Source organism: Manis pentadactyla, chromosome 4 (assembly GCF_030020395.1).
Source record: "Manis pentadactyla isolate mManPen7 chromosome 4, mManPen7.hap1, whole genome shotgun sequence".
NCBI lineage: Eukaryota > Metazoa > Chordata > Mammalia > Pholidota > Manidae > Manis > Manis pentadactyla.
In genome coordinates this window covers 39,750,900-39,765,327 of record NC_080022.1, presented here as the reverse complement: position 1 = coordinate 39,765,327, position 14,428 = coordinate 39,750,900, and the positions used below count along the sequence as shown (strand labels likewise).

Sequence of the window (14,428 nt, the reverse complement as noted above, 5' to 3'; positions counted from 1 at the left end):
TGTTCTTCTGTTCTTGGAAAATTGACACAACCAATAGTTCAGGAATGGTCACTATGAAGCTTCTACCAACTTCAAGCCTATCGAAAATTCACCAACTAGAGACCTGTTTAAAGTAAGAGTTTTTACAAAAGTTCTTCCAAGCTAGAAATCTTTTTTCCTTCTTGCAGATAAACTTAAGCCATAGGTATAAAGCAGGAAGAAGCAGAGACTCACACTTTTGGCTGAAATATGGGTAAAATTTTTAATAATATAAACACTTATCTAGCAAGGAGATCCTAAGAATATTCACCTGCCTTTCCCCTGCCCATTCACCTGCTCAAATCACTCACGCAATCAACTCTTTTCAGACTTTCAATAATAGGCTAAACTAAGCAGAAGCATCTTCTATACTACCTTTCTCCAAATTCAAACCTCTCTTTCCACAGATATAATTCTGCTCACACAAACACATTCTGAAAATCAACCAAATTCTTCAACTTGCATACCACATACAAACCTATAGGGCTGCTTACAAAATCCTTAGAAGAACCTCGGCGAATCTTTGACATAGGTACGTGTAGAAAGAGAAAAGTTCTCTTGTTTGTTTGTTTCACAGTAAAGGGTCTTTTTTTTATAAAAGCATGGGGCCTGCAAAATGGTACTTGGGGGATCAGATCAGTTTATAAGCCCTTCCCCTAATTTTAAGAATTAAATTGTAGAAAGAAAATTACTCCTTTTCACATCCTTCCCATGATTATATGAAGTGGAATTCAAAATCCTTGGCACCAAAATAGTATTGTAAGGTCATGTTTTCAGTTTAAGTCTTAAACCTCTTTAGGGACTACTTGTATTGTTTCTTTGTCTGCACTGGTGACAGCAACAAGTCCCAATTTAAAACAATTTGTGAATTTATTAAAGTGTCTATTTATTTCCCCCTTCAGAGCTTTGGGAAAAAGGCACAAAATTAGGTTTGGCCTAACACCAGTCCTGACACCACCCACTACCCCTTCCAAACAACAACTACGTCAAGACCTTTGTGGTGATTTTCCTTCTCTTTTTTTTGCTTTCAAATGGGAGGGTAATCAATTGAGGGCCAGCATTCTGCTCCCATCTCCCACACCTCTTCAGTCAATCTGATCACTTCTAGAGCTGTTTGCACTGCCAAAGCCATCCATCATCCTGCCTCACTGTGCAGGAGGAGGAAAGCTGGTGGCATGTTAGAAAAATCTCGTTAAGCCACTTTTTGCCTCAACTTCTCCACCACTCCTTGAGAAACAGAACTTCAAAATGCAGCCTGTTGGGGAAACAAGAGGGACAGAGGAAAAAAGCTGATTTGGTGAAGAGGGAAAAAAAATGACGCCAAAGTGAGTCGGTTTCTGGGCCAAATAACTTGCAGATTGCAATATATGTATTTTTAGACAGCAAAGATGAGACCGTATCTATGAACTTTAACCCATATTTATTTTCTTTCTGGTTGACTTCTGAATTTCCTAAGACTCTTCCATGAAAGTAGAACACAGCACTGATTAAATTAATTTTATGTTCACCTTTTTTCTCCTTTAATAACTAACACCCAAGTTAATTCTAATTTCAAAGGAGATCATGAATATACCTTGTAAAACCCTAGAAGAATGCAGAAAATATAATAAAACTGCACAGTCCCAGAGAAGAATTGAGAACTTAAAAACAACTGTGTGTCATTCCCATCCTCTCCTGAGTTCTGGTGAGAGGATGGAGGCTATGAGGGCAGCATGAGATATCACTTCTCCCCAAAACATCTGGCACAAGTGGAAAGACTGACAGACTGGAGAACTAACATCCTCTAAGCACCTCTAATTTTCAGTCCTGTGTATGACTGGTGCCTTCAAATATTGGTTCCCATCTGATACAGAAACCCTGTGAGTTAGGCATTATCACCCCCATCTTAAAGACGAGAAAATTGAGGCTCCACAGCTGAAGCATCTCATCCATCCAGATCACCCAGTTACTAATCGAAATAGCCAGGATTCTAACCCAAATCCACCTGACTTCAAAGTCCTTTGCACATCCTGGTTTCTTAAAACAAAGAGCAGTCACTCCAGAGGTGTGCCCGAGAAGGTCCTCCAAGTCCAGAGGCAAACTTGCGGCTCCGTGGCCTCCGAGCTGGCCTTGCTAACAAAGACATAGGAATAATGGTATCCAGTAGAAAGAAATCAAAATTTCCTACATATGCACAAGTCAATATAATGCTTTTTTTTAGCCCCATCTGCACACTGGCCCTCTGGGTCATAATCACAAAAACCAGGTTGATTTCAAGATTGGAACCTTTTCCACTACAGCGGAGATTAAAATATAATCAAGCTAGAAAGTTATCCTCCCCCAAAGCCACCTAAAACAGAGCAACTCCAAAATAAAACCAATTTACATATTTTAGCCCAAATTAAAAAGTAAAAGCTAAGGATTCCCTTTTAATATCCTGAATAATAAATGCACATTTATGTAAAGCTTCCTTTGGGGAACGGTTACTATGAGGACAACTTTCCCAATATTATTCATAAATATCACTTTTGTTTTGGTGTTACAGTAAGAATCTGGACTTGTGGGAATTGTACTGTCTGTACCCAGTGCATCAACAGAGATAATTAATATTGAAGACATGTACAATATCTGGGATTTTAGATGTGTGGTTGGCTGCATTACAAAAAGGAACATAAGAAAGGATGAGTCAAATCTGGTCAAAATCACAAATTACAGGGATTTCGTCATTTACTCCATTTTAAGTGAGCACTTTCCTAATGAAAGTTTCATTAGCAAAGATTGTAAGTTCTCAGGCTTTCCACTACAGACTTTTAAATAGCACTTAGAGCTAAGGTTTATCATTAAAGCTGTATTTACTACTGCTACATCTTCAAAGGGGGCACTTGAGAAAAAAAAGTTCAACTCAGCCTGTCATTTTTCATGTAGAAAGCAAAACTCTAAAAGGTTTAGAGTGGCAGTTTTGAAAACACAGGCTACCTGAGAAGCCATTATCTGTACATCCCAGAGCACACGGAGGGTCATGGCTATCTATACCACACACACACACTGTATACAGTATCTACGTGTTTATGACAAAATAACTCTATGATTTCTGCTCCACTAGCAAACTTATAGTTTGCACAGGTGCTTGGTAAGAGGGTCACATATCTTCTCAGGTCCCTAGAGGGTAACATGGGAAAAGGGATTCAAAGAGTCATCTCTGTCAGAGCAAGGCATTTATATTTTTGTAAATTCAGATTCTAGCCAACTTCCATGGACAGCTGACAGAAAGACAGGTCCCTTCCAAACTGTCCAAATTTTGCTTTGTCCAGAGAGCAAATACCTGCACACGTGGAACCTTACAGACTAAATGTCCAGAACGTCTCTTATTTCTATCTTTTGGAGTCATGCCTAGACTCTTACAAACACAAAAGGTAAAACATTTATGTACTTGAATGTTCCAACAGATCTTTTTTCATAACTTGACACAAACCTCATTTTGTAATATCCAACCTTAAAATCCCTCACCCCAAACCTTATCTCTAATCACAGGGACTTAGTCCTTAATAATGTCTTTTGAGCAGTGTCAGAAGAAAAAGAAATGGTGACCTTGAATTCTATGTTCCATTAATGCATGTAGTAAGTCCTCAACAAATAGCATCTTCATCCAGCCACAAATGGTAGCTAGCCTCTACTATGAACAGGTGATAAAACAAGTTCAAGGGTGAGTTGTTACAAGAGTACGCAACAGAAGATAACTGATTCCCACAATAAGCAGAGGTGGTTTCAATACCACAAAGTGCAGAGAGGAAACCTCCATGCTGTGGTGTGCTTTGCAGAATTCGCCATCTTGGCTGGATTGTTTCTCTGCTTCCTCATATTCTGAAAATAGAATTGAACTTCTTATAGAAAAAATATTTATGAATTGTGTTTTTATAGTTTTAACATGAATAATTTAATACTTAAACTCAAGTTTAAATGTTACTTTTCAAACCAAGAGTCCAAGGGAAGTTATTTTCAGGAGAGACCTATGACTTGTAATTTTTTCATTTAAAAAAATCACATATGCTAGTTCGGCATTTTACTTTTGTGGTTAAAAAAGAAGGCTTTCCAAAAACAACAAAAAAACAAAAACGCAAGCACAACAAGTACACTGACCTTATTTCTTTAACATTTTCACTGCTTCCTCAACAAAAATTATTTAAGGGATCCTTTATGGCATTCAGCATTTCTTGATCTTTGTACAGGGGCATCCATGTTGAGGGGGAAAATATCTCTGGTGTTAGATACAACGAGGATCTGAATAATCTTCCCTAAAGCAAAAATAGTCAGTCCTAAAATGATCCATTAAAAGGCAAAATCTCAGGAATGAGGGTCATGGGGCAGAGAGAGAAGGAGACAGAGATAAAGAAAGAGAGAAAGAATAAGAGAGAGAGAAAGCTACTAGCCTATTAGGAGCACTGACACTGCAAAATTTATTTCTTAATGAATGTACAAGGAACAGCATAAATATTACCATTAAGCAGAGTGGATATGAACATCCAAAGCAAGCCAGCTAGCTGATTGCTTTCTCATTTTTTGTTCTTTTGTAACAGTTCCATTTCCAAGTGCTTGATTCTTAACACTGATGCTCCATAGCTATTGTGAGCACACTGCCTGAATACTTAATGAAGTAAACAACAAACAAAATGGCTCATCTTTGGTGCCCCCAGCTAGCATTCCAAACTGGATATAATTAAAGGTGTGAACAAGCAAGCAAGGAAGTAATGAACCTGCAAAGTCAAGGTTCTGAGAAATTATCGGGCACCCCACACTGCACCAGTTCAGATTTGTCACTCATTGTCTCTTACACCAGCAAGGTGAAGATCCACATGTTGGTGCCCCTCTCCACTCCTGTCCTCCAGTCTTTCTTATTTTCTTTCCATTTCTAGATGGCTAATTTATGACAATCACTGCTTGTGACAATTCCCACATGCCCACAAATTACCTTTCCTTTTACCCTTAGAAAGCCACTGACCTATAAAAGCCCTCTACCCTTAAGATATGCAGAGATTTTAAAATACAAGGATGTTCCTAACACACACACACACACACATGCAAACTCACAAAACACATCCTGAGATGCTAACTCAGCCACCTTACACCCTCCTGGTTTTTACCAACAGTTAAAGATTAGGTTCAAATTAGACTCCCCAAAGAAAAAGAACTCTCCTCCCATATACACATACATTTTAATTTGAGCCCAGCTCCTTGACTAGAAAGACAGCTTCTAGCTCACATGTACTGTTATGGATCTGCACATTACAGCTAAAGAAAGGTGTTTGGTTACTAATGGAATCTGCAGGGTTTGGATGTATCTTTTTAAATGAAGTTTTTAATTTTTCTAATAAGAGAACTCCACTTTCATGGGAAACAAGCCCAGTTTGGTTTTCTTTCCATTTTTAGATGTACTTGCAAGTATGTATACACATTTGGCAAATACCAAATAAGGAAAACCCAAGACAGGTGCAGGATTCTAGAAACACACCTGATTACATTGATACACACACAGAGTCTCCCTCTATAACATACACATACTTTCCACATATCTATTATATGAATGAGAGGATGGAGAGTAGGTAATAAAAGATTGACTTCACTTTCAAAAGGGGAATCAGTCAGTTCTGTACAATATGGCCCATCAACTGGAAAACAGTAAGGTAAAAGCTTAAGAATGCTTATGTCCCTTCATACCCCCAAAATTCCGAATGACATTGGGAAAAAAATACTGCATTGCAGCATTTGCCAGCGCACACTCATGTGTCTAGCATCTGCTAGCCAGCTCACCAACAAATGTACATATTAAGTGTCCAGGCATATAAATTAAGTGTCTTGGCCACAGATCATTGGAACTGATGAAGAAATTTATCAAGGCCAAACTACTTCTGTCCATATACAATGACCTCTATGAAGATCGCCATTCCTTACCTGCGGTACACACAGATAATTTATTTTGTTGTTCGTTTTTTATATTAAAATAAGGCATTAAGATGCCAAGGGCTAATTGAAGCAGCATTATCTCCCCATGCAAGGAATAGAATTTGGTCTTCATGTTGGAAGAGAATCCTCCACGGTAAGGAAAGAAGTGCAAAAGGAAGAATCCAAACCAAAGAAAAGGTCGAGCTTTGAAGAGACCCTTTCATTGTTCATGCTAACTCTGACTTGTGAAAAACACCTTGATTCGCCCACAAATTCTTGTAGAGATATGGAGCACACACACACACACACACACACACACACACACACACACACACACACACACACACACAAGGCACCATTCATACAATGATTTCTAGATCTGAAACTTCAAGCAGGTTATCCCCAACAGAAATGCTAAGTTGGAAATATTTGAAGTCTAACATGTCCCAAACCCTATTTCAAAGCTTGGTTTAGAACTAAAATCCAAATGCATAGCTCATTTTCTCTTTCCTTTAAAAAAATATTCTATTGTATTGTTATTACCTCACAATAATCTGGCCTTCCTCTCAACAAAATTCTTCAATAGTCACAGGACCAAGGGAAGGCTATAGAAGAGAAAAAAGTTTGAAATACTATCAAACATAAACAAGCCCATCTATATCTGGCCAGGAGGATAACTTGAATGAATGGCAGTTAGGAATGAATGGGACTGAGATCACATATGAATGTTTAAGTTGCTTTATTTTAAAAAATGAGATATTAAAATGACCTTGTAAATCAGCGATTCTTAGTGCAATTTTTAAATGCTATTTCCTCACCTACATTTTACCCTTTCAAAAATTTAAATATTAAATACTTTAACCATATGCATTATATGAACATTCTGATCATTAAAACTGCGACATAGTCAGGTATTTTTGGTAGAAATATTTCTAATCGTACTTTCATTTCTTAATAAACGCACACTCAGCCTTGTGCTTCCATAAAGGTACACCTCCACATGCAGGTAGTAGGCACTAATATTTTTAAGACAAAGAAGCAAGAAAGGTCAGCAATAGAACCACGTGTCTTTTTTACAACCCAAGACAAAGTGACAGTTCTTATGGAAATGATTTCCCCTAACTCAAAAATGCCAGAAAAGTCTCAGGACAAAAAACTGTATTAGAGACAATCAAAAAACGATTCTATTTTTAATAACAACTCAAGATATGAAAGCAAGGCACAAGTGTATGGAAAAAACAAGTTTGTTTATTTTTACTTCAAGAGTCAAACAAATCTTTAAAATCCCTCAATAAGAAGACAAAGCAAAAAGAATTATCTGTAAGAGAAAAATATTTGGGATGTGTGTGGAGATTTGTAATGGAGAGAGTAAAAATTAAAAGAGTATGTTCAATAGAGTCAATTATATTTCCTGACCTTTTAATATACTTCAGTATTTTTAATATCTCAATTTTGAGCTTAAAATGAGCTACCTGATCATGTATCTAATTTATCTTTCAGGAAGCAACCAGAACAGATAATCGTTTCAGTTTTTATGCTAACCTCCTATTCACCTAAGTACTGTACCTCTCAGCCTTTCTTTTACCCACCATCATGAGAAAAAGAGACTACTACTAAAGCACACTTAGAAAAAAAGCGAGAGATGCCTGTCACCCACTGCATGCGCGGGTCCCAGACGTTCAGAGATACTAAAAAAAAACCCCAGCTTTTCACTCCGTTTATGCCGAGACTAGAACCGGACTAAATGCCAAATGGAAGGCAGTGGTTGCAAGGGTGCAGCCTGATGCATCCTGTGGCTGGAGGCGTGGAGAGGGAAGCAAAGCAGAAGGACAGAATACAGCTTTTCATTAATTATTTGTAAAAGTAATTTCTACTCGGGATTTAAAATGAGACAGACAATAAACTCCCTGGAACTATAGTACCAACATCTGATTTAGTAAAAATACCAATATCACTTAGCACAAAATCATTGCTTAGGGTAAATCTAGTCTACCTATATTTCTCCTATGGATATTTGCTGGAAATTTCTAAGAAATCATTTGCAGAATCTATCGACTGTGGGAGTTCACTATTATGCTTCTGACAACTTCATTCAATATAATTCACATTTTTTTCAAATGGCCTCACAGGATTCCTTGCGATTTTTCACACGTACAATTTCACAGCAGGGAAAAGGGGGAAAGAAAAAAAGAGAGAAAAAAAGCAAGATTCCCTACCCTCCCTTCCCCCTCTCCTTCTCTGTTTGTTAAACCAAAAAAAAAAAAAGAAAGAAAGAGGAAAAAAAAACCAGGGGAGACAGAACAGATGCTTATAAATAGATTTCTAAAAATCACTGTAAACCAGAGTTAGAAATGTAATTAACACCTATTTATAAAGAATAATTAAAGTTGGGCTGGCCACAAAGAACAGCAAAGATAATCGAGGTCCTGTCCCCCACACCCCCCCATTTTTTTTTACACTGTTTGCAGTGTGTTCTCATGATAGCCACCTGCTCCCTACTCGGCTTTTCCTCTGTTCGTTTCCCCGGCAACCTTTCATTGGGTTTTCCTCCCAGCTATCGCTTTCAGTTGGGCTGCTCGGTCTAATCTTATTTGTTTTACACCCATCAAAACAAGCAGCCAGACAAAGGCAATCCTCTAAGAATGGGAAAAAGACCACAGCTTTGTTATAACATCTATACAGAACGAAAAGTCCTCCCCAGGCTTTACTAGCAAAAAATAAGTGAGATAGATATGAATTTACACCCACCCCTCAATACCCTTCCAGCTTTGAAATCCAGTGAAAGCTATTGCTGGTGAAATTCAAAGTCAAAGTGGGCACTCGTGATATCCGATCGTGCCATTTTGTGCCATATCTTCAGGGTCAACATCAGGCGACAGGCGCGGCACTCAAGGAGTTTCCCTGCTTCTTCCTCTCCCCTTTTTTTCCCCCAGGAAAAGATGATGCTAAAAATAGATTTACTACTTTGGCAGAAAGGTTTTCTACTTTCCCTGCCACATCCAAAAGTCCTGTTTCACAATTGCATCTGCTGGTACTGAACCTCACCTCCTCCACCCCTCATTCCCAGCCTTCCTCATCACTCCTAGCAGGAGACTGAAAAAGAAATGTGCCTTTAACTTTAACAGTCATGTAATTGCACTGAAAGCTCACAGAGGCGGTGGACACACCAGCCAGCAGCAACGGTGACATTGTGATTGTCAAAAAAGACACCAACCTTGCTTGGCTAAAATGTGTGTTCGGTGGGAGAGCAGTGTGTGTGCCTTGCATGCGTGCAGTGCCATTACACTTGGAGATGGATTCTGGTTTTCAGAAAAGAGAAATACTAATATACACACACACAAACGATCTGCACAGTGATTTATGATGCACAGTCCACCATCCTTACACACACACACACACACACACACACACACACACACACGGTTGGAATCTCCAAGCTGCCTTCCTCTTTACACTTACCATCTTCAAGCCATTCCACTCCATCTGTGATCAGAAGAAGATGGACCCTCACACAGTGTGTCAAAAGCGGAAAGGAACGTTATGTAAAAGCTGACATTCCTTCTTACAGAGCTGCTGCCCAGAGAAGGAAGCAACAACTCAACACGCCAGGCACCGCTACACATACAAGCCGCCTCCTCTTTTTTATGAGGTCATGACAGGAAACTCTTTGAAATACAAGATGCAGCATTTACTGAAGCCCAAATAAATCACTGTCTTTGCCGTTTTGACTGCGCAGTCCCCCGAAACACAGCTGCCCATCTCAACGTTCAGTATCCAGGAGCTGCCTCTTGAGCTTTAAATTTCCAGCATGGAAATGGAGAGATTCCTAACCCCGCTGCATCCACTTCCAGCCCCACAAAACCCAGGCACGTAGACAAACCCCCTCTCCCTGACAAAAAGAAAATCTTTTGCCACTATGGTCTCATGTAATATAACCCCTTTCAACAAACCAGCAATTATTTCAGCCCACCTCTCCCCCACCCCCACCTCCGCTTTTATGTTGAAGGGAAAATTGACAATGACCTGTTAAAAATGACAATTTATTTCCCCACTGCTTTTCAATAAAAGGACCTACCCGCACTCTCTACACAAAAGAGATAGTAAATGTAGGAACCGAACAGCAGCAGAGAACTAAACTCTTTGCAAGCATAAGACTGCTCAAGGTGTAGATGCTTTCCTTCCCTCCAGCAACACAAACAACAGATTACAAATCTAGTCATACCTACCATAACCATTCTTATTGGCAAGTATTGGGTCTTGCAGAGCTTCGACTCTTCTCTTAAAACTTGCAAAGGTTTCAGAATATATTTTTTAAATGACTACTATTGTTATATATTTTTAAAGATCCACAAAGCACAGTGTGGATGATTGTAAAGTAAATCAATTATTTTGGGGGGGGGGATGGGAGGAGAGAAAGGAAAAAAAAAAAAAAGAAAGAAAAGAAGCAGTGAGCTGAAACCCCCGATTCTAGGATGTAGATAAGAACAACTGAACAGAGCCTTGCTGAAATTGGCTCGAAGCTTCCCCTTTTTACATCCATTTATGGGACCATCTGTCAGCTGAAGCCAGGATCTGATTGGCTGGGGAAACGAAGGGAGGCGTTGCAACATCAGGTGCTATTTAAATTAGCTACTGCCAGATTGACGATGTTAATGATTTGGTGACCTCTACAACAACAGAGACCAGATTTCTGAACTGCTTCTTGTGTCTGGTAATTAAGGCCGGGCTGAAGCAACAAAAGCCATTCTTGTATTTTTACCTTTTCCCTCCTCCCAGCTCAAAAGTACTGTAACAACTTGAGGTCACTAGTGGCTTGCAAACCTTAACTGTGGGAGTATCCTCCCTCTCCTCTGTCCTGAGGTCTGCTCCACCCCACCCCTCTTTCAGAGGGCTTTTCCCATATAGAATATTTGCAACCGCCTTATCTTTCTGGACAGTTGCTTTCTAGCCAGATGAATATTTAACGATCTGCCTCTAGGCTTAAAGATACAACAGAAGCACTTGAATGTGCTAATGCAACTACATTTTAACTTTACTATTTCCTAATATTGCTGAATTGTAGTAAGTAATGCCACCTCTGCAGCTAACATGGCCAGCGTTTCAAAAGAATGCAAGGTTGAGATTGTACTTGCTGCATGAACTAGGTTCATACAAGTTTGCTTCAGAAAACTATCTCCTCATACAGAAAAAAAACTGCGGGGGGGGGGAAGGGGCAGCTGTCAGCCTCTACCTTTCTGCCTTCTGTCTGAGCTTTTCAAAATAGAGAATGATGAATTATTTATTTAAATGAATTTATTTCTCGAATTGGATAGGGGCATTATCTGAATTTTTTACGATCTTCTAAAACACATTCCCTCTTTCCTTTCCCTGCTGCTACAGAGAAAGGTAAAACATGATTTTGACAACAACCTCATTTCATAACTGATGCAGAGAGCTCATCTTGCCTAACTGAACACGTGATTTTGCTTCTCTCTTTCAAAGGATGTCTTTTTCTTTGGCCTCTTAAAAGACTTGCAGAGACACTTAGCAAATGTGTGGTGATGGGTACAGTTTTTCTGCCTGTGTTATACATTTCATAACCTCTACACCATCAAGCCTCCAGGAGTGTGGGTATTCGTTTCAGTTTTGATTTTAAAGTGGCTTACCTGAGGAGTTGGTGCGTTACGTCTAAAAGACTAATGTCATTATTTTATTTATAATTTAGTCAATTTGTTCCTCAATAAATACACAGGGGTAGCCAATACTTCTAAAGACATAATTCAACATAAGTTTTAATTAACCTTTGGCTGGAGTTGACAGCGAGATGAGACTGGGCATAGTAGAAATATAGGCCAAAACTCATACTACCTTCTGGGCTTCAAAGTCCAAGAAAAAATGGGTCCATGAGAAATTATTAGAAAAGAAAATAACTTTTACATTTTTAAAATTTACAACTATTCTCTCCAAGCTATTTCATGAACACACACACATAAATACACATGTACATGCTTTTAAAAATACAGATACACCACAAAACAGTATGTGCTGTGTACACTATATGAACTATTAGACTTGAATATAAACAAATCCAGATAAATGAAAATACATAAAATAGAAAAGTAAAAATGGTAAAAACTATAATCCGTGCAAATTGTACAATGCTGAATTAAGTAAACTTTTAAAATAATTTCTTTAGCAAGTCTGTAAGGAGACCTACCAGTCACAATAGTAATACAGAATCTGTTGCACTGTGTGCTAAGGATGAATGCACAGGTTACGTGGTCTAAAGAGCTCAGCATACGTATACAGGGCAGGTGCAGATGCCCCAAATCAACAGAAACTGTTAAGTGACATCTCACCAATATCACAATATTGTGAAAAGGAAACAGGAACACTGCCTGACAAATACAAATAAAAACAGCTCACTCTGGAACAAAATATTTACTTTGTATTTCCCTGGAGGTTGTAAGTCAGAATTTCTTAAAACCCTTTTCTCTCACCCATACTGATCTGAGCACACTTAGTGAGCCATTAATTAACACTAGGTATCTCAGAAGATATTCTGCCCACCTTTCCAAAATAGTAACTGTGTATTACAGTATAAATAATTAGCTAGGTTTGCTAGGCTAAAAAATCCATGCACTTTGTATATTGATCACTTCTTCAAAAACCTCCACTCTCAAGTCTTTCAGCAGAATCCTCAAACAAATGCACAAATGTCCTTAGAGGCCTTTTCTCTAAAGACAAAGGCAGAATCCTATTGTTGGGAAAAGTCAACCTTATTATTGCATTTCCAATAGTACCATTCATCTTTCAGAGTGAGGGGCTGACCGCTACATCAGTGGTGTGACATTTGTAAAGCAACAGATTCTCAATATATTATCTCAAGAATCAGGGAGGCGAGTCTCCCAGTCATGCATGATTTTTTTTTTTCCGCCACAATCGTCCACCACCACAGGAAGAAACTTGTCTCACTCAGGCAGATAAGGCAACCTAAAAATGATATCCCAGAGCTGTGGGGCTGCCAGCACCGCTGTATCCCTCTTACCATAAATGAGCAGTGTCTTGAGTCATTAATAACAATTTCCCTTAAAAGAAGTAATCTCTTATCAGTCAGCCCCTTGCCACCATGCACACATCCCAAAGGTTGCAGATATCTCAGCATCAGTCACCGGCAGCCAGCTTTTCCACACAGAGTCCAGATGGACTGTACCAGAAGCCAATTCAGCGTTAATAACTACCTACTCCGTGCAGTGGAGAAGCCTTACGTGGCACAATGGGCTAGTAAACAGCAGCCGGCTGAAACTGCAAATACAAAAAGACAACCAAATTCTTCAAGAGCTCCGAAAGGAAAGAACAGAAATGGAAGCAGGAATTATATTCCTTGACTTCCATGAGAAAAAAAAGAAGTGAAGTAGAAAAAAAAAAGAAGCCTTCATAAACATAGGAAAAAAAAATTAAGGGTGGGGGGGGGGAAAACAGATGCTGCCCAGAAAAAAGTGACAAAATATTACCTCATTATTTAACAAAGCAGCATTAAGCGTCCTGCTGATTTCAAACATCTTGCCACAGATTTTGTTTTAAGAGAAACAGAGAGAATCCTTTGCAAAGCACTCCGTCTGCAAAGGGTTCTTCAATTTTCTTGCGTGCCACGGAACAGTCAATATATTATTTCCCTAGAGTTCGCACATTAAAACCTCTAGTCAGTGAGCTGGATTTTCCCCTTATCTCACACACAGTAGACTCCTGTTACATGTGCTGTTCTCTTTGCAAGATCAGCCTGCCCCAAACATGGCTGGTGTTTAAACTACTCTTTAAAGTAACAGTTCACTATATAACCACCAGGTGGGTAGAGTGCACAGATTTAAATGAGCCATCTTCAAAGACTGTTTTTTTTTTTTTTTTTTTGCTTTTCCTCTTGGAATAGCTTTTGGGTGTAGAACGTGACATGAGAAATGCCAGTATCTTAACAGGCATCTTGTCTTGTATCTTCTCTCTGTATCTTGTCAAAGTAAATAAATGACATTCTTTCTCCTGACTTATTGCAAGGAAACAAAACAAAACACTATCACCAATTCTAATAGGAACTGTGAAGGATGAAACACAAACAAGCTTTGTTTCATTCAGCAAAGGATGAGCAAGGAAAATGCAGTCAACACAGAGCAAGGGGAAGACCAAACCCTCCATGGGAATATTTTCCTTTAGCAAAAAGAGAAAAATATTGACTCATGTGATAAAAACCCAATTCAGGAGTAAGCATATGGACGAAGCACATACAAGATGGAAGCAAGAGTTTAAGGGGGCAACTTTTCTTCTAGTAAAATATGAGGCTTGTTTCATAGGGTCTTTTGTCATAGGAAATAAACAAAAGCTTCAAAGTAAAGACACTGAAAATAAAAACAAAACAAAATCTTAAGTATCTCTTTTAAAAACACAATGATACAAATAGCTATAAATAACCAGAAGAACAAACCAATCACACCTCTCTCTCCAGCACTGTTCTTTTTCCCTAAGA

General features: G+C 38.8%; 1 protein-coding gene across 3 annotated transcripts in view; it reads right to left on the bottom strand.

The window, feature by feature from the left end:
* ELAVL4 (ELAV like RNA binding protein 4) overlaps positions 1–10,413 on the bottom strand; it is an 83,773-nt gene extending 73,360 nt beyond the window's left edge. The window contains exon 1 of one of the 3 annotated variants that reach the window (XM_036893180.2): positions 10,161–10,413. In XM_036893180.2, the coding sequence (XP_036749075.1) occupies positions 10,161–10,169 (9 nt within the window). In that variant the 5' untranslated portion in view covers positions 10,170–10,413. Of the gene's footprint in view, positions 1–9,393; positions 9,751–10,160 lie in introns of those variants that run through there. The other 2 variants (XM_036893181.2, XM_036893179.2) reach the window with 2 other exon arrangements.
* Between the last annotated feature and the right edge of the window lie 4,015 nt (positions 10,414–14,428).